Genomic DNA, 23228 nt, shown 5'->3' with positions numbered 1-23228 from the left:
TTGATGTTGCATTTATCATATACGAAGCAAGGACGATATCGTAGTACCTTCTAGCACGAATAATAAATGTTTTGTACTTAATGTCGATTTTCCCGGATCGGTTCGGATGAAGATTTAAATTTGTACATTGTGTCAATTTCGTTAGAAGTATACGAGTGCTGTTTGCAGGGGAAGGTTCGGCGTTTAAAATGAATCCGAACCAAAAATTATTGTTCGCGAATTGCGACAGTCTTCGATCGCAAAGAGAGCTAGAATCCGTATGGATGTACGGGGCGGCAACGTAAGGGCGCGAGAACGGCAAATGTAGGAATAAAAGATACGTTGAAAGGGAGAAACGGTCACTGGCGGAGGGTGGGTCGCTCTACGCGGTTCATTTGCAACGAGTAGTTCGGTAAGGGAGGAAGGAAAACTCGGGGCGATGACCGTTGAAAAACAAAGAGAACAATCGGCATAAGTACATATTTCGTATGCGCATAAATTTGGACGGTTCAACGAGCACTCTCCGCAATTATCGCGCAGACAGGCTGCTCAAGATTTCGTTCGGTCGTATTTAAAAGTTGAAAATATCTTTCTTAACGCAGCCACCTTAAAAATCGTACAATGGTATCGAATCTTTTCGTTGTGACGATTCAAAAATTAAAATCCGATACGTTTACCTTTTAATGGAACTATACTTTGTCCGCTTCGTGAGGTACCGTTGCTCGATACCTTAAAATTTAAATAAACAAATCACGTCTCGTTTGTATCGTCGCATTTTCGATAAATACATTTCGTAACAATCGCTAAATTATGTTTCATTTGCGATGTAGCGACGCGCGTAAAGCGAGTACCTTAACAAGTACGACGATTAAATTGATAAATAAATTTTAAACCGTCCCGAGCATAGCAAATTCTACTACTACTACTACGATAGCGAATTTGCGTGAACCTAAGTAGGTAGAAAAATTGTTGAAACGTACCGCTAAACGTAATCCTATTCTCGTTTCGACGAAACCCTCCGTGGAAACGTAAATGTGCACGAACATCCGCCCCGGTACGCTCGATGTTGACGCAGCTCCGGCTTTTCAATTAAAACGAAAGTATTCGATTATCTTATCGAATCGCGCCTCGTCGATTACTCCTACCGTATTGTCCCCGGTCTCGGTGATCGACGCGCGATCGAACAAAGAGAAAAATTCGATCTCGCGCAGAGGGATTGTTTACCCACGATCGTTACCGCGTCCCCCTTCCCCTCCGGTCGCGTTTCCGCATCTTTTTCATTTCGATCGACTGGCCGTCCCGATATCGTAGCCAAGGCAAACCTAATTTCATCGTCCCATTCTCTTGGCGCCCATCGAGTAGCCCCTTCGTAATCAGGCGACAAAGCCAGAGCCACCCCTTTTGCGCGCTCACTTCTCTCTCTCTCGTCTCTCCTCTCTCTTTCAAGCTATACCGTATTTCTCCTTCACTCTCGCTTTCTTCCATTCTCTTTCTTTCACTCTTCTCTTGCTCTCTCTTTCTTCAGCTACGGCAATGTTGCAACGAAATAGATGAACGACGGTTGTTCGGTGGCATTAAATATAATATTAATATTAATATAATATTATATTATTATAATATAATAAAATAATATTATATAATATAATATATAATATCGTCCTATCGTTTTGTCCCAGTATTTTCATCAAAAATGTAATACCTTTACGAACAATCGAAAGTCGGGAATTGATATTTTTAAGATTCCTGACGGAGCACGACCCTTTAAGACATTCTCGGTGAATCGACCGCGGACGATTCGATAAAATCCCGTCGCTGCGACGGAACGAACGCTCGCCCGTTTTCCGTATAAAAACGGAGAGCAGCGTTTCGAAGAAAAATAAAGACCTCCGATCGGCGAATCGTAGACTATCACGAGCGAATTAATTACCGTCGTTTCTCGACGACCCCGTTCTCCGCAGCCCGTGATTTTCGACGTTACGAAGCGACTCCCGATTTCGTACGCCCCGATTCGACCGCTCGCGCAGCAGAATCTGTTTGTATCGCAAGCCTGACGTTTCAAAGTGGAAACTCTGCGGAAATTCCGGTTGAATTGCTTTCAACCCGGGGGAGAATGAATCCGCTTGGATAAAGCGTCGTTGGCCCGGCAGGAACCCAAATTGCCACTTTAACCTCGGCTCCGATATACACACCTGCTAAACTTATTATTATGTTATCCGGCGATATCCGGTCGAAAGCTAACGGGCCAGTCGATTTCTATCGGTTCTACGGATTAGGTTCGATTGGAACGTGTTTCGGACGAAATTCTCTTCTTTGTTCTCTAAAATTCGCCAACGATAAGAGTCGACAAACGAACAGGATGAGCTTTTCTCCTGAAAGAAATACATATTTTAATTGCCTCCAATAATAAGAAAACGTTGAATTTAACCCGGGCTCGCGATCGGTTGTAACAATTTACCCACTTCCCATATTTAATTAATAACTTGGATATTACTTGACCCGCGACAAAACAATAGTTTACGCGTAATCGTTTTCTAAAATGAAAGTGTTGCGACCGTAGTCGGTCCGCCTCGGTGTGCCTACGAGTTTGCTCGCAAATCGATTGGCCTGCCTTAACCTTTTAGGTACGACTGAATTCTGCGCGAGGCTATTTCTCTGGAAAGTGGCGGGTTCCTTGGGCCATTTGAAGCAACTTTTTCCTTTACAAAAATGTTCTCCGAGGCACCGTTAACGAGTTATTAACGAAAAACAGTGACCAATGAGAGGCGGGCTCAGCTGGCGCGAGGCGATCGAGCCAATGAGCGGAACTGGGCTTCGCGCGCTAGTTGGCTGGGCCGCCTCGCGCCAGCCGTACTCGATTCTTATTGGTCACTGTTTTTCGTTAATAACTCGTTAACGGTGCCTCGGAGAACATTTTTGTAAAGGAAGAAGTTGCTTCAAATGATCCGAGGAACCCGCCACTTCCGGATTGCGAGACATTTTTGGGACATCCTGTAGACTGTTGTAAATCGATGCGAAGACAAAAGACTAAAAGGTTAAAATTGAACAGAAATTTCCCAAGCGACGCGAGAGCGGTCACGTAGGACGGATTACCGATCGAGTCTACATGGAAAACGCGTCGGTATCGTTGATCGGTATTCGACTTGGCGTCGATCATCGCGCGGGTTGCTACAGCTAGGCGAGCATAGGCGCGTTAAGAGGCACGTCCCTAGTCGGCATTACAATTAACGATGGTGCTCCTATGTATGCGAATCGTTCGGAATAGCAATCGATAGTCCAGCACCTGTCAAGAATGCTCATGGTCACCCTCGCGATCGTCATCGTCCACTCATGGGATTCTCTCTTCGAGTTCGACGGTCCTTCCCTTTTCCGAATCCGACGTCGCGAAACGGTCGACCGCTTATTTGCATTTAATGGCTTTCACTGGTTCGGGAATTAAAATTAGACACCGCACCAACGCCGCGAAAGCGACATTGAAACAACATTAACGCGTCGGTCGTTCGAACCCCGAGATTTAGAGTGTTGCTCGAGTTTTCGCGTAATATGAAATAGAATCGATGAAAAAATAAAATGTATAATAAATACGAAAATATTACGACAATATTGATATTTGCGGAACATAAAGTACGCGCGTTTTTAAACGAGATCTTATTATGCCGCTCTTTGGAAAATAAATATTAGAACACGATAGAATTATTATTCCATCGATTTCGTGCGTACAGGTTATTACAAATGTTCGATTAAATTTTCACGAATTAGCTACTGTCGAACCGGCTTGATCCATGCGATTATATCAGGAAATTAGTTGCGCACTTTCGAGCATGTATAATGCGTAGTTATAATCGTGAAATGATGGCGTTAAGAAGATTTGGTATAGAAAGCGAGCAATTAATATCGAAATACCGTTCGTCGTATATGTGGTTTATCGACTCGCTATTTTGAACAAGTTCAATGCAAAATTGAATTTATCGTAAGCCGTATTAAGCTATTTTGTAAGCTACTTCCATATTGATTTTTCAAGAAACACAATAGTTTCGTAATACTAATAATTTAATACTAATACTACTAATACTAATAATACTACTCTCTAATACTACTAATACACTAATACTAATACTAATAATACTAATAATCCTCTCTCCCTCTCTCCCTCTCTCCCTCTCTCCCTCTCTCCCTCTCTCCCTCTCTCCCTCTCTCCCTCTCTCCCTCTCTCCCTCTCTCCCTCTCTCCCTCTCTCCCTCTCCCTCTCTCTCTCTCTCTCTCTCTCTCTCCCCCTCTCTCTCTCTCTCTCTCTCTCTCTCTCTCTCTCTCTCTGATACTTTGGCGGCTGTAATATAATATATTATTTTTCGAACGCGTTGACGCGACATACTATTTTCAAATGGAAAGTTTACCGTTTATTTACCTTCCAACTCGATGGAATAAAATTCGTAACACGGGGAAACCAGGAAAAATCAAACCGAGCGTAGGTTTTTAAACATTCGGAAAGTTGGTCGAACGATCGCGTGAAATTGGAAGAGGCGAAAGTCGAAAGGAACGGGAGGAGGACATAATAAAAATTGCTGCGGGCTCCGGCGTCTTCCAAGAAGATAATATCTTTTCTGTTCGGGCGAAAATAACGCGACGCGGCCGAGGGATGGAAATAGGAACGAAAGCGACTAGGGAGAAAAAGGGAGAAGGAGAGGATCTCGAGACGAGAACTCGATTATGAGCCGTTTTAATTCGGCTTAACCGGAGGCGGAGCGTAACGAGCAAACGGTGGTGCGCGGGCATTCTTCGATGAATCAACGGAATCCGGGAAAGACTATAAATTCGTCGATAAACGATTTTAGATTGCCAATTGGTTCGCTTCGTTGCGGGCCTATCAAATGTAACTTTATTCTCCGACGCGTCTATTACGATACTCCTTCTAATTTTGCTCGTGTTTCATCTTTTACGATCGCCGCATTACGGATGTCTGGGTATTTATAAAACTTGCAACCGTTCGGTGATCGGTAAAAAGAAACACACCGGTTACGCTGAACGAATCGTGTAGCTTTTTTATATCACTTCGAACGTAGTGAAATTATATCGAAATTTAGAACTCGTGCAATACCTAAAAGGATGCGTGTAAAACTGTAGTCGCTTGTAAAATCATTTAATTGGTTTAATCAGTTTTTATCTCAACGTTGCTTAATTAAAGAAGTTGTATTTTTTTTAAGTATAAATTTGGAGAGTAGAACATAGTATATTACGAATCTACATAATACACGTATAAAACGTAACAATATATTCAAGACGATCCATCAATTATATCTGTAAAATTCCAGGGACATTCTAAAAGCGTTAGTTGCCAAAAAGGTCCTGCCTTTGTACGTATATGTATACATATATGTATTTATACGTATGGTATTACATATGACGCATTTTAAAGGACGAGCTCTCTTATGAATATTTATATCGTCGTTCGATTTGTTCAACCGACGCGAGAAATAATTTTTTATGCTAAGTTACAAGTTGCACGATGAATAATGTATGCTACAATTTAAATCGACCGCATCGCCGAAATCAGGACCGGCAACGCATACGTTCCGACCGATTATTTTTCTACCGGTATCGTAAAAATGTACACGCGCATACAATCTCGTACAACTTCGGAATTGTATCGTCCGTGCAGAATATATTAAACAATTACTTTTCGGAACCTATGCGAAAATCTTTAGTTTTACTCAAAAATATAGTCGAATAATATTATATAATAATAATAAATTAATTAATATTATATTAATATTATATATTATATATTATATTAATAATATTAATTAATATTAATAAATTAATAATAATAACAATATTATATAGTCGAAAAATTTAGTCGAAACTCAAAGATATCATCGATTCTCGCATTTCCGTGTATTAAAATTTATGCGAACGACTCCAAAAAAATTGAGATCATTTTGTTCAATTTTTAAAAAATAATTTCGTTCGAATATTGGGTTGGCAACTAAGTAATTGCCGATTTCAGTTATAGATGTCTCTCACTCCCATCTTTCATTGAACAAATCGGCAATTACTTCGTTACCAACCCAAAAATAAAATAATAAAAATCATTTTACTCGACTGGAATCGCGGTTTAGATCGCTGCGCGTCGCTAACAAAGAACGTTCGAAACCGCGAACAAGAAGGAGAAGAAGAAGAAGAAGAAGAAGAAGAAGAAGAAGAAGAAGAAGAAGAAGAAGAAGATAAAGAAGAAGAAGAAGAAAAAGCGGAGGAAGATAGGGTGAAAAGAGAAAGAAATGGGACAGCGCGAGCAGATAGAATCGAAAAAAGGAAAACGGAGACGGGACGGAAAGAGGGTGCGAAAGCGAACGATGAAAGGAGAAAGAGCGCGAGAACCGTACGCGTAGAGAAGCGTGCGCGACGCTTGTATTCAGTTACGTCCGGTGCGTCGCGCCGTCGAGACGCGCTCTTTCGGCCAGAGGTTTCGTCAGCGCGCGCGCGTCCTTGCGATGCGTGTCCACCACGTGCGCATCGCGACGGGCACCTTCGGGACCAGGACCAAAGCCCGACCACGGATCGTTGTCGTCCGCTCGGGAACCAGCGTTGTCCGGCAACCGGGATCGACGGAGCGCCGGATCGATCGATCGGACGGATCGAGCGAATCGCGTTGACGAGAACCAATCGGAGATCTTTGCGCGGCGAGACGAGACAACGAAGAGGAACGTTCGAGCTCTCGATCGATCCGGCAGCGATCGCGTAGGAAAGACGCGGACATCCGTGTTCCAGGCATCCTCGCCGCGAAATCGAATAATCGGATAAAATATCGAGTGGGAGATCTTACGGAGGGACCAAAGTCGGCCCGCGCGATCTTCTTAAAATAGTGCGCGAGTTGCTACCACTTCGATCTCTTCTTCTTGTTTCGAATCACCGGAGCTCGGACGACCGATCTCGCTCGACGATTTCGTCGCCCTCGAATAAACTGTATTCGGTCGGAGTTCTCGAAGTTCGCGAAGTTCACCAGGGAGCACCGAGGAAGATCGGAGACTCGTGGACGCGATGAGAACGGTTCTACGATTTTCGGCCGAGTCGTCGCGAGAAAGGATCGCCTGGCGCAGAAGCGTCGCATCGTTATCCAGTTTCCGAGCTGGTTGCCGTGTTTCCGTCGTAACGTTGTTCGTCGCGTGACTCCTCGTCGAAAGAGCAACCGTCCACCTAGCAAACTCCTCGATCGCGCTCCGCCCCCTTTCCCGAAGAAAGAGGACCACGAGTACGCATCGAGATCGCTTCGTCGAAAGTCAACGCTGTTGACCCCAACTTCCATCTCGTTCGCGCGTTCTCGACGCGCGTCCGATGCACCGTCGATGCGCTTCCGAGTACGCCGAGCTAAAAGGAACGCGACGACGCGTCTCGCGGGAACACGTGCATCGTGGATAACAAGATCGTTCCGGTAATAAAGCGGAGAACGCGAGCGATCGCGGTCGAATCGGACGTCTCCGCGCGTTCGAGATCGGCGAGCAAATACGGACCTTCGAATGCTCCGGGAAATCCGACGCTCGGATAAGAGGTTCTCCTAGCTGCTTCGGCTCCGTCGAGGAGCACGTCCCGGTAATTACCGGTATCGAAAATCGATCGGACGAAAATCGCCGTGGGACACGGAAGAAGACCGACGACGCGACGATTCGTTCGTCTCGAATCGCGACTCGTTGTTTCTCGGCGAATCGAAGGATCGAACGCGGAACTCTCTGTTCCGCCCCGGCGATTATCCACGAATTCGGACCGCGGCTGAACGGCCGATTTGGTCGTTCGGTTGGCAAATCGCTCCGAACATCCAGTTGATCCTCGATAAATCGTGCGCCGCGAGCCTCGATCCGGCAGGATCCACGCGGACGACGAATGTCGAGTGTAATTACGCCACTGGTTCTGTGCGAGCCTGCGCCGAGATCGTGCTCTCCAGGCTCTATTCGACGCGATAATTAGTGATTCCGCCGTGAAGCCGCAGTGTTGTGCTTGAATCGATGCGATTCGGATGACGTTAACGGCTGCTAGGCTGGACGTCATGGCGTGCATCAGGGCACCGAGGTCCGTCTGCGAATCGAGCGACGACGTCAAGGCCGATTCGACTCGCAACGTCGTACAGGTACGGCTGCCCCCCGCTCGTCGACGCGTACAGGTATTCCCATCGAGTCGCATGGGGTTTTGGACTCGCGAAACCCTCCCGGAGGCATTACCGTGCACCGATTCTTCGAGATAGACTCGAACTGCCGTCGATTATATCGACGCTGTACAGAGGGTGCTCGACCGTACAGGGTGTTCCACGTTCGGTGGTAGTTTTGAAAATATTAACCCTTAGCACTCCGAACCATTCTGGACGTTGGCTACCAGCTACTCGGCGCCACTTTTCGGCAGAAACGGGCATTTACAGACCCTCGTATTATTTAGTATGCTTTTCGAACTAACTAACATATTATAATGATATTGGACTTGTATGAATTGGCTGAAATCGAGAAATTTGCAAAAAATCAATATTTTATTTTTTATAATTTTGTTGTGTTGTTGTAATCGCTATCTGTGCCATTCTATGCATGATCGCCATTCGGATGCTCCGGGTCGTAATAAAATTAATGCGCGCGAAGAATTGCTCGTTTGGCCGCCGATTCGAAACCTTTCGAAGGCGCGTGGGCGCGTGCCACCGGCGCGTTCCTTTATCCCGTGGGACCCGCGAGTATCCCAGAAGCATTGTCGCGATTCTAGCACGACTCCTTTTTCTCGGTAATGTATCGAAAGCCATAGAAAGCTATGGATACGGAGCGTCTTTGACGAGAAGGGAACGCGAAGAAAAAAGTGGTTAATATTGTTAAAGGAACTGTAAAATTTTATGGTAAAAATCTAACACAGTCTATAAATCAACGACCATGATGAAAGCAAAATGTGACGGTAAACGCGTGAAATTTAATACCTTCTCCATTTCGAGTGGCAAATTATTAATCATCGTGCACGAATTTATTAATTTGAACAACGATGGCAAGACTTCGACGATCCCATGAAAATTGCAGATCGTTTACACGCTCGATCCCAGAGTATTTTCAACGTCTTTTTACCAGATGTAACGTGTCGTACTCCGGACATACGCGAGTCGTTCGTGATAATTTATCGCGAACGTAAAATTTAAAAAAAGCCCCAAAGTCGAAATGCGAACCACGTGTGCAGTCCGCGATTCGAATATCGTATCGTATTATCTTTTATTTCGAACTTATCGAATTAGGACTTCCACGAGATTCGCTTCTTCGGACATGGAATAAGGCGGCACCGTTATTATTAATTTAATTTAGCGAAATTACCGAGATTTGCATCGCGATACGCATTTTTCGAGATATGATAAACGAATCTTTTTATTTGTAGAACCATTTAATTACATTAAATAAATTTACCATACAATAATTCGGTGATTCAGGTAATTTTTGGGGGGAAGGTACCTTTACGGTAAAGATTTTGAAAGAATAAAGAACGATCCGAACAAAATGATGGAATAATGATGGAATAATTTATAATATTAATAATTTATGACGAGCAACGAATTTTATTATTATATTATAATATTATTATTATAATATTATTATAATTATTCGAATAAAATATTATATTATTAATAATATTAATATAATATAAACATTATTCGAATAAAACGAATTCGTTCGGACGATTATCTTAGATAGATATTTATTCGAAACGACTCGAACAACGTAGAATCCTGCTGGTATAAATTTTGAGGCAGCTTGAACGAGATAAAAAATGACTGGAATTTTGTCACGGTCGATCGTTCGACGGTCGACGCGTTAACGAAAAGCGTAATAATGGACAACGCGTCGAGGTTACCCGGTGCCGGACAATATTTACGTTATTTTTATATCCGCCGAGGCAACGGCGAACATTATAATCCGCCGCGATGACCCGAAATTATGAAGGAAGTTCATTGTGCTTTTCTCTTTGCCGCACTCAAAAATAGTACCGGTGTGCCTTGACTGGTACGCGATCTACGCGTGTGCGTAGCCGCGTGCGTGCACGCGCGAGTCACACGCGCGGCTCCGCTCGTGCACGTACAGGCTCGAAAGGAACGAACGCATACGCGGCCGGAGCCGTTGGATGAATCGCCTATGTAAATATACGCGTGTCTCCCCGTGGAATACGAATAAGCGTGTACAGCGGTCGTGGTCGTGTGGTCGCGGTCGCGCATCCTCGTAGGAAAACGCGCAAACTGGGAAACGCCGCGGAGACGGCGGTGTTGTCCGCTCGTTTGCTCGGCTCCGAGAGAAAAGGGCAGGCGTGCGCGCGGAGGCGGACACCGGCACGCCGAGACTAACTTTTCTACGGAACGACGTTAATTCTCGTCTGTACTTTCCGTTCGCGCGACAAGTTTCTCTCGCGCAAAGGGTGCACGCCTTCGGTAATTGTACGAAAATGGCGTTCGTCTTGCGCGCGGCTCCGTTTGGTCGTCGATGCGTGGGCAGTCTTTTCGCGAGAACAACCAGCAACCGTTGCTAATAGAAACGTATTCGTCGCTCTTATATTCTTCTTCTTATATTCTTCTTATATTCTGTATTTTCTGGGTTCCTATAGCCACTATGAAATTCTTGTAGAGCTTCGTTTATTTAAAAAACTGAGGGTGATGGAGCAATTCGGTTTTCGGATTCTTGTTCAGGGAGTGAAGCTCTACAAGAATTTCATAGTGGCTATAGGAACTCAAAAATCGTGTCGGACAGTGTTATTAGTCGCGTGTCCTCGTTCATTCCGGCTTTCTATGTTAGCTGGCTGTCAAGCATTATGAAAAGAAATTACATTTTATCGTAATCGTTGCATAAGTATCCCATAAACGCGTCTTCGCGATTTAGATGATCGTGAATTTAAAGATATGGAACAAAATGGTCGCAGAATGACGTAAACTTAGCGTTAACGATTACGGTCGGAACGTTCTTTTTCGTAAAATGTCGTCGAGTAAGTTCGAAAACGACGAGATACCAAATGTTAAAGACTAAATTCGGCTCTGGCGCGTATTCTTAGCGACAGAAAGGAACGGTCGGGGTTCTCCTTTTTCAAAGTTGCCGATGCACATTTACGATTCGGTGCGCGCGGTGACTAATTGTAAATTGTTTTCTCTATCGACGCGATCACCCCGGCGGCGACCTATCGTTTGTCCGGTTGCTCGATTCTTCGTTCTTTTCTCCCGCTGGCCGATCCGTGCCGACGGCTATCGTGCCTTCCGAAGTCGGACGCGGACCTCTCGAGATCCGACGCGCGAAACATATTGGCGCTCGGCCAAAACAATAAACTCGGATCTGTCCCGCGACGAGCCGGACTCGTCTTTTTTGCAACTCGCCGCTCCTATTTCGCGGGAAAAGAAACGTCCATCGGCGGCCGGCACCTGCCGTTCTTTCGTGCTTCGGAGGAGATTTCGTTGTTGCCGAAGGAGCGACGCGACCGCGTCTTCCGGTCGCTGGCAAAGCGAGCCTTCGAGAGAGCCCGAGGAAAGGCGCCGCTCGAAGGAAGTCTTAATTGACTGCCTCCTGCTTTTTCAACGCGTGCCCTTCGTTAAGTCGGTGAAATAATAGACGGATATATATATACATATATATACAGGGTGGGGCATTTTAAACAGGTTACCTGAATAACTCGCTTGTTTTTCAAGATAGGAGAAAATGCATTAGATCAAACTTACTTGGTATCGAGGGGCTCATATATATAATCTGGTATTACCAATTTTTCTGTAGGTGGAGGCGTCGAGGAGATACGAAGGTCGATTCTGTTTTTTTAAATGGAACAGTAAGTTTCTTTACTTACATTCTGATAGAGCGTTTCGAGGCGAATACAATGAACTATTAATAACAAGCGAGTTATTCAGGTGACCTGTTTGAAATGCCCCACCCTGTATATGGAAAAGTAAAAATACATACCTCTTCTGGCTATTATGCTCCGCTAAATGGAACTGGTACAATTTCGGTAGACCGTCTTCGGTCTCTCGGCTTACGACCGACACCGTTGAAGTCGTTGTTCATTTTTTTTAATGTAAAATAACGTCTAAAATTGTTATTAACACGAAGCTGCGTCAACGATTACGATTTAATCTTCGCGATAAATAAAGGAATTACGATTCGACGTTCGCCGGCTGAATAATTCCGCGAAACCCAGCCGAGCAAATCTTAAGTAAACACCGGTCAATTCGATCGTCAGGTATTCACGGACGTTGCGCACCTGCGGCTCGAACAAATCCATCATCGTAAAGCATCGGCGTGCGAGTAGAAGGATAAACAAAATGTGCACAGCTTATAAATTGGATTTCGTACGCGCGGCACGGTTAACGAACGTCTACGAAAGTGTGCCGACGCGATTACGATAGGCGCGAGGTTCTTTCTCGGTGTGAACCGCCGTACGGATGCAGGTTGTAAACGTGGACGAAAACGTTGCGCTCTTCTGTAAACGATAACAAAGAAAGAAGACCGAATCGACGTCTCGCGAATAAACATTTGTTTTCGGTATTCGAAGATGGACACGGCGAAACCTCGATTATCCGGACTAAGCGGAGTAGCACGAATGTTCGGATGATGGAACAGTCGATCGGTTACATCGCGAGACTACATCTTTGTTAACGCTGATAGTAAATACTTTTATAGGTTGAAAATGATGCAATTGTTATTGTTGGTACATGTAATACTTACGCACTAGGCGGTTTTAGAAAGATACTTGACGAATATTTTACGCTGGAACTTTTCAGTTTTCGAATTAACACTAAACATACTAAGCAGTAATACTAACTGGCATGTACTGCTTCGCAAAAGTGAGAAGACCGAATTTATTTAGAATTTCTAAAGTTTTTATTATAAAGCTTGCTCCAATAATATAACTTATTCAAGCGTTTTCCACGAAAGAGTCTCGGAACTTTGCAGAATTGCAAAATAAGAAAGCGGTCGCTTTGACCGCGGTAGGTTTAGCGTTAAACGATGTTCCTTGTAAGCAAATATTAGTAATCTGTGCAGATGCTTACGAATACATATTTTTTCTTTTTTTTTTTGCAGATCTATACGGATTGGGCGAATTACTATCTCGAGAGAGGTGGGTGCAAGAGAAGAGTGACGGATCTTCAATCGGATCTGTGCGACGGTGTGCTTTTGGCTGATTTGGTGGAAGCAGTCAGTAAGTATACTCTAGATTCTTCTTTTTATAAAATTTCTATTATTTTTTTCGCGAGGATACCGAGAACCAAAAACAACTGTACGAATCGCCTATTGTGCACCGACGCCATATATCAAAGCGAACGAAAGATGCGTTAATAGTCCAGAAGCAAATAACAGTACCCCGCTCGATGGTCGAATCGTTTATGGTCCCGAACAGTTACCCGTAACACCTAAATCGACGGTAATGTCGTTGGTGCATGGGGCACCGTGGTCACGCGTTGCACGTGTGCGCAATATGCGATGAGCATTGATAAACTCGCGACTCGCCCGTTATCGAACGAAGGGACGCCGTTGCATTAATTATCGAACGTTTGTCGTTGCAGCGAACCAGAAAGTGATCGACGTCAACCGAAAGCCGAAAACCGCTCAACAAATGGTAAGCCTTTCGACGTATTCGCGAATTCTTTGATATCGGAGACGCCTAGAGTACGGTCAGTCGCTGAAACATCGTCTAAAACGGAATCAATGTTCTAGACAACGAGTGAAAAATTCTTCCGAAAGTGTATAGAAAACCACAATGCCTTTAACATCTCGAATAAATTCTCGAGTCGATCGGTTAAATTTTTGAAAAAAGTTATTCTGTTTTATTTTGTTTTTTAAAGATGTACGAATACTTTTTCGAAGACGCTCTATAGCTGCTGGATCGATTATCGATTAGGTCGCGAGAAAGACGAATTAATCGCGTATTTCAAAAGTTTCTACGCTCGAACGAAATAATAATTAGCAATGCCAACCGTTCAAATTCATCATTCTTTATCAACACACCGTTGAAAGTAATCGCGGAACTCCGAATGAAATAATTGCAGCGGTTATCGAGCTCGCACGATTCTTTTCGAGAGGAGCACGTTGCACGCCGCGTCGGTACGGCACGTAAGCCTAAAAAAGTTTCGATCGCCCCAGTTTCCGCTATCTTAAAGGAGGATGATCAGAGATATTTCCAGAGTTTCCGTAGTCGTTTGGGACACGTTATATCCCTTCCGGGGAAAATTGCTTTGAATAATCGACGGCAGCTGCTCGAGATCGAAACCGTCGCAAGGTTAAACTCGATAATTGTCCCGCTTCGATCGTCGTCGTCGACCCTTTAAAACGGTATTAACGCTTGTCGTCGCAGCGTTACCATTTAACGGGCCGAATCGTTTCGATGCGACAAATAATCGAAATGACGATAAAGCAACATGATATCGATCGAAGTTATTAAAAATAATTGTACAGAATTGTGCGATTTTTCTTCGCGTCCGTAAAAGGAACGTTCGCTAGAGTATCTCCAGGTATTCTAGATCCAGAGAGAGAGAGAGAGAGAGTATCTAGATGTTCACGGTGCATTCTCGATTCTGCCGCTTTTCGATACTAATCTCGAAGTCGTAACGGAAGACCCGAGGAAAGGGATGAGTAACCTTGGAAGACGAGACAGAGAGAACGAACGAATATTTTACGGATTCCGGCTGCATCTCGGTGAAAACGAGCCGCGTCACATCCGGATAGATCGACGAAGTCGAGTTACACTTTGCGAGATAACGCCTCTTCGTGTTCCCTATTTACATAATCCCGATTGAACGCGGCGCGGATCGAAGATGACCCGAGATAGCATTTATAATGCTAAGTAGGAACTATGCGCCCCGAAAGGTTATTTCTAATCGGATTTTCGCGAGTGTATCGCGATCCGAAGGATCGTCGAACGAAGGACCTCCTCCTCGGCCGAACATATTGTGCCTAGAAATAATATTAAATTATTGTAACGTTCGAATATTCGACGACTAGAAAATATTGGGTTGGCAGCTAAGTAATTGCCGATTTGTTCAACGAAATAAAAAACTTTTTTACTTGGAACGAAGTTTAATCTGTAATGTATGTTCCATTTTGTTCGATGACCTTTTGCCATCTCTCTGACAACTTGAAAATTCCACGCTCGTAAAAAGTCTGATCCTTTTCGGCCAGAAACTGAGTTAAGCGAGATTTTACAGCGTCGTCGTCATTAAAAGTTTTACCACGAAGGGAGTTGTCCAGGGATCGAAATAAGTGGTAATCCCATGGCGCGAGATCAGGGCTATATGGTGGGTGTAACATCGATTCCCAAGCAATATTCATGAATTTTTGCCAAGTGGACAAAGACGCGTGCGGCCTAGCATTGTCCTGCTGGAAAGTGACACCTTTAGGATTGACCACTTCTGGTCGCTTTTCCTTGACCGCTGCATTCAATTTGTCCGGTTGCTAACATTCACGGATAATAAAAAATAACATAATAATAATAATAATAATTTTGTAATATAACATTTACGGATATCATAAAAATGGGAGTGAAAGACATCTATAACTGAAATCATTAATTACTTAGTTGCCAACCCAATATTTGTTGCGTCGAAAAGGACAATCTTAGACAATACGTTGATACGTTATATTATAAGAAAATAATTTTGTTACTGCATAAAACTGTTTCTATTCGAATATCGTTTAAAGGATGCGATTGTAAAGGCTCGAAAAAGTGAAAAATATTCACAAACTTCACCCTCGAGGTTCCGCATTAAGAAACTAGTTTCGGACGTGTAATTCGCGTTCCTTAATATCCTCCTTCGGAACTATTATAATAAGTCTTTGCTACGAATAAAGCTTCCGAAAGATATCCGCCGACAGACAGGTATATCATTTAACTCTCCGACGACCTACTAAACTCGTGGAAAACTTCTCCCGAGCACTTTCGAACGAACCTGCTCCGAGTAGTCTCTCTCTAAAACTTTTCCAATATTCGCGATGACGCGAAGTCTAGCTTGAAAACTTGTAAATATACGTTGTCTCGAAACGAATTCCGCATCGGATTAACTTAAATTCGAGGGAGTACCATCGCATTTATGACGTACTCTCGGGATTTATTTGATCCAGTCTCTAATCGTAGATGGAGTAAAATGGTGTCGACCGTTCCAATAAATAATTGTCCGCGCTAATAATAACGCGAGATGCTTTAGTTTCAGAAAACAGGGTTAAATGTAACATCTCTGTCATTCGAATAATTATCCTCAGAATTCTATGTCTCACAGGTCGTTTCATTCGAAACTAGTTGGGACTCTCGCCAGCTCGTGCTCCTAAACCAAACCTTAATTCGTACAGTACCTGCTTCTCGTATACCGTAACGAGGTCAACTCGCTGGGATCGGCAAATTGTATCGAAAAATATACCAGCATCGATGCATCGACCGGCGAATCTACATTTAATAGGTGCAGTTCGATTTTCAGCCGAATGCCCCCGCCCCCTCCTTCTCCCTTAACGGAGTACGTAACCACGGTTACCGAAATTGTCACGAATCCGTAAGTATACGATTGAATTTGATCGCGTCGCTAATGGAGCGCGCGGTTCGACCGAAACTTCCGAAAGAACCTTTCGCCGGGAAGTTTTGCCCGTTAGCCGTCCCTACCCTCGGTTACAAGAAACGAGCGTGGTTCACCGTCGACGTCGGCTTTCCAATTTCGCGGTGTCGAGGGTAGACGAAGGGAAGGAGAAGGGCTCCGGTCTATAATTAACGCAACGCGGTTTGCGCCTGTGCCTCGCCGTTTAACCGGCTGCACGTAGACGCACCCGTACGTAATCGCGGCGAACTCGCGCGAGCTCCGGCGCGGTAAAGCGCGAAACCCGAATCGCGTGTTTTCCTTCGAGACTCGGCCGCGAAACGCGCGACTCGCACCTCTCTGTTTGCGATTCGTGCGCGCTTCTGCGACACGTTTAACTCGTAAACCGGGGGGAATCGCGTTTCCAACCGTCTTCCACGATTAAACAGGAAACTGCCGATCGCTTCGAGGACGCGAGGTACGCGCGATTTTATCGGCGACCATAACTTGGTTATACTTGGACCGCGGATCTTCGCGCAAATTCTCTTTTCTCGTCGCGATCGTTTCGTGGGAATCCGAAGAAGAGACGCCCTCGATCGGATCAATCTTCCACGCTTTTATTTATTGCAATTGATCGGTAAAAATGGCATGCGTGGAAACAAAATGTTTCCTTCCTCTTCGATGCGAATGCCACAAGATATGTACGCGCGTATGCATCGGTTACATGAAACGTGGTAATCGTATTTTACACGTGTTTCTGTCGGAACATCGATGCTATGCAAAAATTTATAGGTATCGCCGTCCAGCTGTGACACGTACTTTAATGAATTTTGACGTAGTGATACTCACTCATATACATACATACTCACCGATATCCCTTAGGACATCACCGGCAATATCCAGGACCGATCGCGAATAATTAAACATTTCTGTTTTCAGCGAAACACAGAATTATTTAAATAACATAATTTTTATCGATACGATTGTTGTATCAATGTTGCAAAAATATGGAAATTTTATGCGAAATAAATAAAGATCCGCTTAATATTTTTAGTATTGATATTTTTAGTATTAATATCTCGTATCAATATTTAGTATTCGTATTTAAAATTTGTCTCGACCGAATCTACATTTATTTGCGCGCAAAATTTCCATATTTTTGTAACATCGATGTAATAACCGCATCGATGAAAATAATATAATTTAAATAATTCTGTGCTCGACTAAATGCGTCGTAACGATCATCCGCTGCACGATAACAAAGAAGAGAAATGCTACGTGAAACGTGCTGTTACACCATAAAAATATGACGAAACCTATATCTCATGCCCTAAAGTCGATTTCCGAGTTATACCGATGAAAAAAAGAAAACGCAGGTTATTTTCGCCGGTACCTAATACGATAGAAACGTTGCTTCGATATCGCGAAGGTTTATGCCGGTGATTGTTTAGCGATCGGTGCGTTAAAAGAGTCTAATCGACTGAACCGGAACTGGTCGTCGGCTTTAAATCTCTGACCGTTCGAGCCGGTCCATCGCGATCTATTTCTATTTCACGGAGAGAGTCCGCTCCCGTGAGAGTGACTCACACGGTGTATACGTTATTAGTCAACCGACCCAGGAGCCAACGAGTTCATGGTAATCAATTATTAATAAAAGTAAAGCTTCGAACGGAAACGCGGTCCGTTTATATTTATCCGTTAAAAGGCAGTTTCGGGGAGAAAAAGCTCGATTTTGCTGCTTCAACACGCGCGACGTTGCTGCGTTTTTACACGCGGCTCGTTGGTGGACACGATTCCGTAATAAAGGACGTCGATTCGCTCTTTAATCCCGAGAAGCCGTTTCAATTTGTGCGCCACGGGGCTCGAAGAAAGTTCCGTTCGGTTTTATCGCGTTTATATATCTCTCGGTTCCCTTCGATATTATCGAATACAACAATCGGCGATCGTACGAATATATTTTGTACCGCGAACGAGCGTTTTATATTTTCAAGTATTTTTATTAACACGTTGAATGCCACGCCGGTTTCACAGAAATTGTCCGTGGCGCCACGATGAATTTTCCTTTATGCGATGCATATGACGTTGAAATATTATCTGCAATAGATAAGTTACAGTGTATAACCATGTTTGGCATGTTAATTGCGACATGGGTGGGGCATTTTAAACGGGTCACCTGAATAACTCGCTTGTTTTTGAAGATAGGAGAAAATGCATTGGACCAAACTTACTTGGTATCGGGGGGCTCATATATATATAATCTGGTATTACCAATTTTTCTGTAGGTGGAGGCGTCGAGGAGATACGACGGTCGATTCTGTTTTTTTAAATGGAACAGTAAGTTTCTTTACTTAGGTTCTGATAGAGTGTTTCGAGGCGAATACAATGAACTATTACCTTACTTCATTGGATTTCATAGAAAACCATTGCGGCAACGATCGCAGTTCTAATAGCGTAGGTATTAATGATAGACTGGCGGGCGATCGGCGCTGCGAGACGTGGGAACGGGAAAAGTTGCGTTGAAAAAGGAGGCGATACGCGATACGCCCATACAATGCGCAATTTCTAAACGGTTCTCCTCCTCTTCTTTCCTGGTTATAATTCGATCCCCCGTTCTTTCGCTAATTACTGTCCGTTAAGAGAAGACTTTTTCCGCGGCTGCGTTCGGTTCGAGACTCTCGTTCGCCGTCGCGCGGACGTTCGTAAATCGCTATTCCGCGTCGTAATAACGAAGCTCGTTGGAACTTTTAGCGATTCTCTAATTGTTGTCGACCTTGCGCGCGTATCTTCTTTACTTTCCGCGTGCCGTGCGTATGCTCTTTTAATGTACTTTTGTGGTATATCATCGAGGTAAATAATAGTAAGAGGTAATATTTGGTTCTAGCATATTTTTCTCACACGATAAAGCACTCAACGATAAGATACGTTATGTTTATAACGAATAGACCGCGAATCCGAGCGAAAGAAAAATTGTCCGCATCGATTGCGAAACGCGGAAAATTGTGTTCTATTCCAATTCAAAAACGGACAGAATCTTCCGGTAGACCTAATATTTCACTTTATAACAAAAATTCAGGATAGGAATAGTAATCAACTTGCTGCTACTGCGAGCATTGACTCGAATAGATCAGCACATGCCGCGTGTTTTATGACCGTGCGAATTTCGTTTCTATTCTCTTTTATTTCATTGAACGAATTTTTGTTATAACTTCTTAATAAAGCTCTATACGATCTATGTTTATATAACATTTTTTTCTTAGTTTTGTGCCATAGAATATACTGACAAAGTTTGAACATTAAAACCTGGTACACCCTGTACACTCGCATCGGTATTTACGTTGACATATTTTTCACAGGAAATCTTGTTCCAGAAAATCGTTACTGGACCGCGGATTTTATGCGCTTATCGTAGAAACGAGCATTGCGTTCGACTCATTAAAATGATTAAGAAATGAAATACATGTTGATTTAATATATTATTGACCTAATATATCATTATGAAATATAATCGGCGTACTTCTTTGATTCGGATTAATCGATCTCCTATAAATGTAGGCAGGGAGATCTCATATTCATTCCACGTAGCGAGAACCGATACGGTCTTCTTATCTCCTCTTCCTGTTTAAGCGGAATAATTTGATTCATATTTTTTTCCTTGTATTCCGTCGGTCCGAATTGTTCGTAAGACGAGCAGATTGTTACGGCACGTACCTACAGGATGTCGAAACAAGTTTCGTCGCTGCCAGCGTAGGCGACGGCATTTAGGGTTGATGTCCCAGTTTCCGTGCCTATTGCCAATTTCCGTGCCCCCGCATCGAAAACGTATACAAAAAGAAAAGTTTTCTATACAAATTGACGATCTATATTTTTTATTAATTTTATTATGTAATATATTAATATATTCATTATATATTTAATTCTATAAATTATTTATTTTATTATTATTAATTTAATTTTATTACGATATCACCTGTCAACGCGTAAAATTCAGGGAGAGGTATCAATTTATACCTGTACAGGGTGTCCCAAAATTTTGATACTTCCAGAAAACGGGAGTCGTTCGAAGCAACTTTTACATTAACGAAAATGCAAATTTCAGGGAATGTTATTTCGGAAGCGGTGACAGACGATATTTGAAACGCGCCCAAGTCCTGACCGACGCTGTGCTACGAGCACCGGCCACGTGGATACCTGGTTTCAAGGGCCCGATGCGCGACCAGCAACGGGCCTGCTGCTCGACTCCCACTACCTGGTTGTTCCTGCTTCCCCACCAGGCCACTTTTATCCAGCTTCTCTTTCTTTCTCTGCACCCTGCCGGCACACTCTTCCGCACCTCCCAACCCGACCAATTGCGGTGTAGTTTACCTCTACCTCGTGTCTGCGTTCTCTGTCTCGCGTCGGTCAGTGTCTCACGAGTGATCCAGTGGTGTGGATGCTGCGTCGATCGCGGCTCGAAACGTTCTGCCGCGAAAATACGATTCGGCTATCGCCGATTTCGGCTGTCGCCGATCGCGACAAAATTTCTGCTGCGTCGATTCCATCGCGTGTTCGCCTACGCGATCGAAAAGTCTCTCGACTGGAAATTGAAACAATGCAAAAGTTTTTCGAACCGTTGTCTCTTTTCGCTGTTCTCGCAATGTTCGAACATTCGCTGATTCCGCGCGTTCTTTAACTCGCGCGAGCGACTCGTACGAACCGAGAAGCCCTACGGTCGCGCGCGAACTCTCGTCCGTTGTTGTTATTATGAACATTAAGTTGGAAGTATCGTCGAACGAATTACTTCGCGTCGGCGGGACTTTTCGGAACGGTGAACACGCGCGAATGAAAATATCGAGAAATTTGTTTAACGCCGGCGATCGATCGTCTCGCGTTACTTGAATCGATAACGCGGAGTGTTTATTAAGATGTAGCAGCGAAAATACGGAAGTGTTACGGGTCTGCCTCTATCCGTGGTCTGTATCAGTCATCGGTAGTGTACGAGCAGAGGTGGTCTGTTCCTGCGGATGCAACAGTTTCCAGCGTTATATTTTCGAAGCTGGTGTATCGGTGAACACGTGACACGGATGAGACGTCCCGCGGGCTGGAGAGTTTTGGATTACCAAATGGAACGATAAATTAAACGGTACCAGTCCGAATTTTCTATCTCGATAATTAAATCTACGCTTCGATAGCGATGTTAAATGACAACCGACGGAAAAATTGTTCGCATATTCTACTGTCGCGGATAACTTAATTAAAAATTTCCAAATTAATAAAACTCCAAATAATCCAAATTAATAACTCCATAATCCAAATTAATTAAAAACTCCAATAATTCGAGCAACTCGAATAACGTTCTAATAACTAATCGATAATATTGTTATATAATAACAACGTTAATAAATACGTTAATAAATACGTTATATATAAACGTTTCGCTTTACGCCTGCATCTCGAAAGAATTATAAGCAAATTGTTGGTCGATTATTTTTTAGGAAACTATAAAACTTGACGAACCGCGAGCAAATCGTTGGTCGACGATCTACGTATGTTTTCGTAAAAATTATTATCGCGGAAGGAATTGTTCGATGAAAACCGAATCTGTGCGCGCGATCGTTCGACGTAGTTTTACGCCGTGGCTCGACGACTCTTCGACGATGCGCGAAGATAAATGAAACTCCGTTGCAGAAGGTGCTGGTACAATGAAAAATAACGAACCTGGCTCCTTGTAATCTTCTGTAATATAAATGACGACACGTGACAGAAGGTGGTCCAACGTTCGAGTTACGATTCTAATATTTTTGACGGGCCGAGAAAGACGAATGGAAACCTTTCCTTCGCGGTACAAACAGAAGATAAAACACGATGACAAAAATGCGATGACCGACCTTCCTCGTAAATCACGGCGCCTTTTCAGAAAATATTTTCTGTTTATCTCTTCGTGAAACCTTGTACCGTCCGTGAGACCGTTAACGCTCGTAGCTGTGTATTATTACAAAATTCTAAGTGCAACCGGTTTGAGAAAAAGGAACACGATTATCGACGATAAAAACGTTTCGTATATTTTTATATCGATCTCCGAGCCAAAAAGAAGTTCCGGTCGACAAGTTTTACTTTCTGGCAAATGAGATTCGTGGTACCGGTGTCCTACGCGACGCATTCAACGTGTTAAGAAGCACAAATTAATGCCCACTTGGAGGTATTAAGGCTGTTAGGTTAATACGTCTTGTCGCTGGAAACGCGAATAAAAGTGGAGTATTATTACGCGCGACCATACACTCATACACGAAAGTATGAAAAGGCATGGAAATTTGAGCGTCTCTCCTATACGAATTCGATTCCTTAACCGTAATTGATGAGCGAAAAGTATCGTTCGCGACTGAAACATACAACCGGTACCTTTTCATAATTTTATTAGAACTTGCAATAATCTAATGGATTACTCGAATAGTTTTATTCCATTAGTAAATGATTAAATGGTGAATTAAAATTTTCTCGTTTATAATTCCTTGTCGTATCGTCGCGATTATCGTTAAAATGAATGCGAGCGACGGCATTCCGGACAACCTCGGTGATTCGGACTCTCGCCCTATCCGATGGAAAAATTAATGCGATAACTACGATTATTGAAATTGCCTCGAATTCGTAAGTATACTGTATCGAACTCGATCCCGTCCCCAACTTAGATACTCGATCGTTAGATTTGTCGCGAATCCGTTTGGATCTTACGGACCATTGCCATATTCGAGAAACTGTCACC

At 43.6% G+C, this 23228-nt stretch overlaps 1 protein-coding gene and 1 long non-coding RNA gene across 10 annotated transcripts in view; one reads left to right on the top strand and one right to left on the bottom strand.

Annotated features, from left to right (window-relative positions):
- Window positions 1–23228, top strand: part of sick (sickie) — a 277051-nt gene that overhangs the window by 50012 nt on the left and 203811 nt on the right. For 6 of the 8 annotated variants that reach the window (XM_033477744.2, XM_076524457.1, XM_033477739.2 and 3 more), the window contains 2 exons: window positions 13020–13137; window positions 13502–13554. In XM_033477744.2, coding sequence (XP_033333635.2) covers window positions 13020–13137; window positions 13502–13554 — 171 coding nt within the window. Of the gene's footprint in view, window positions 1–7609; window positions 8093–13019; window positions 13138–13501; window positions 13555–20897; window positions 21612–23228 lie in introns of those variants that run through there. The other 2 variants (XM_033477742.2, XM_076524458.1) reach the window with 2 other exon arrangements.
- Window positions 1–23228, bottom strand: part of LOC117224643 (uncharacterized) — a 105462-nt gene that overhangs the window by 50455 nt on the left and 31779 nt on the right. The window lies entirely within an intron of this gene.

This window comes from Megalopta genalis, chromosome 9 (genome assembly GCF_051020955.1).
Source record: "Megalopta genalis isolate 19385.01 chromosome 9, iyMegGena1_principal, whole genome shotgun sequence".
Taxonomy (NCBI): Eukaryota; Metazoa; Arthropoda; class Insecta; order Hymenoptera; family Halictidae; genus Megalopta; species Megalopta genalis.
The sequence above is the reverse complement of the archived record's forward strand: the minus strand, read 5'-3'. Positions and strand labels throughout refer to the sequence as shown.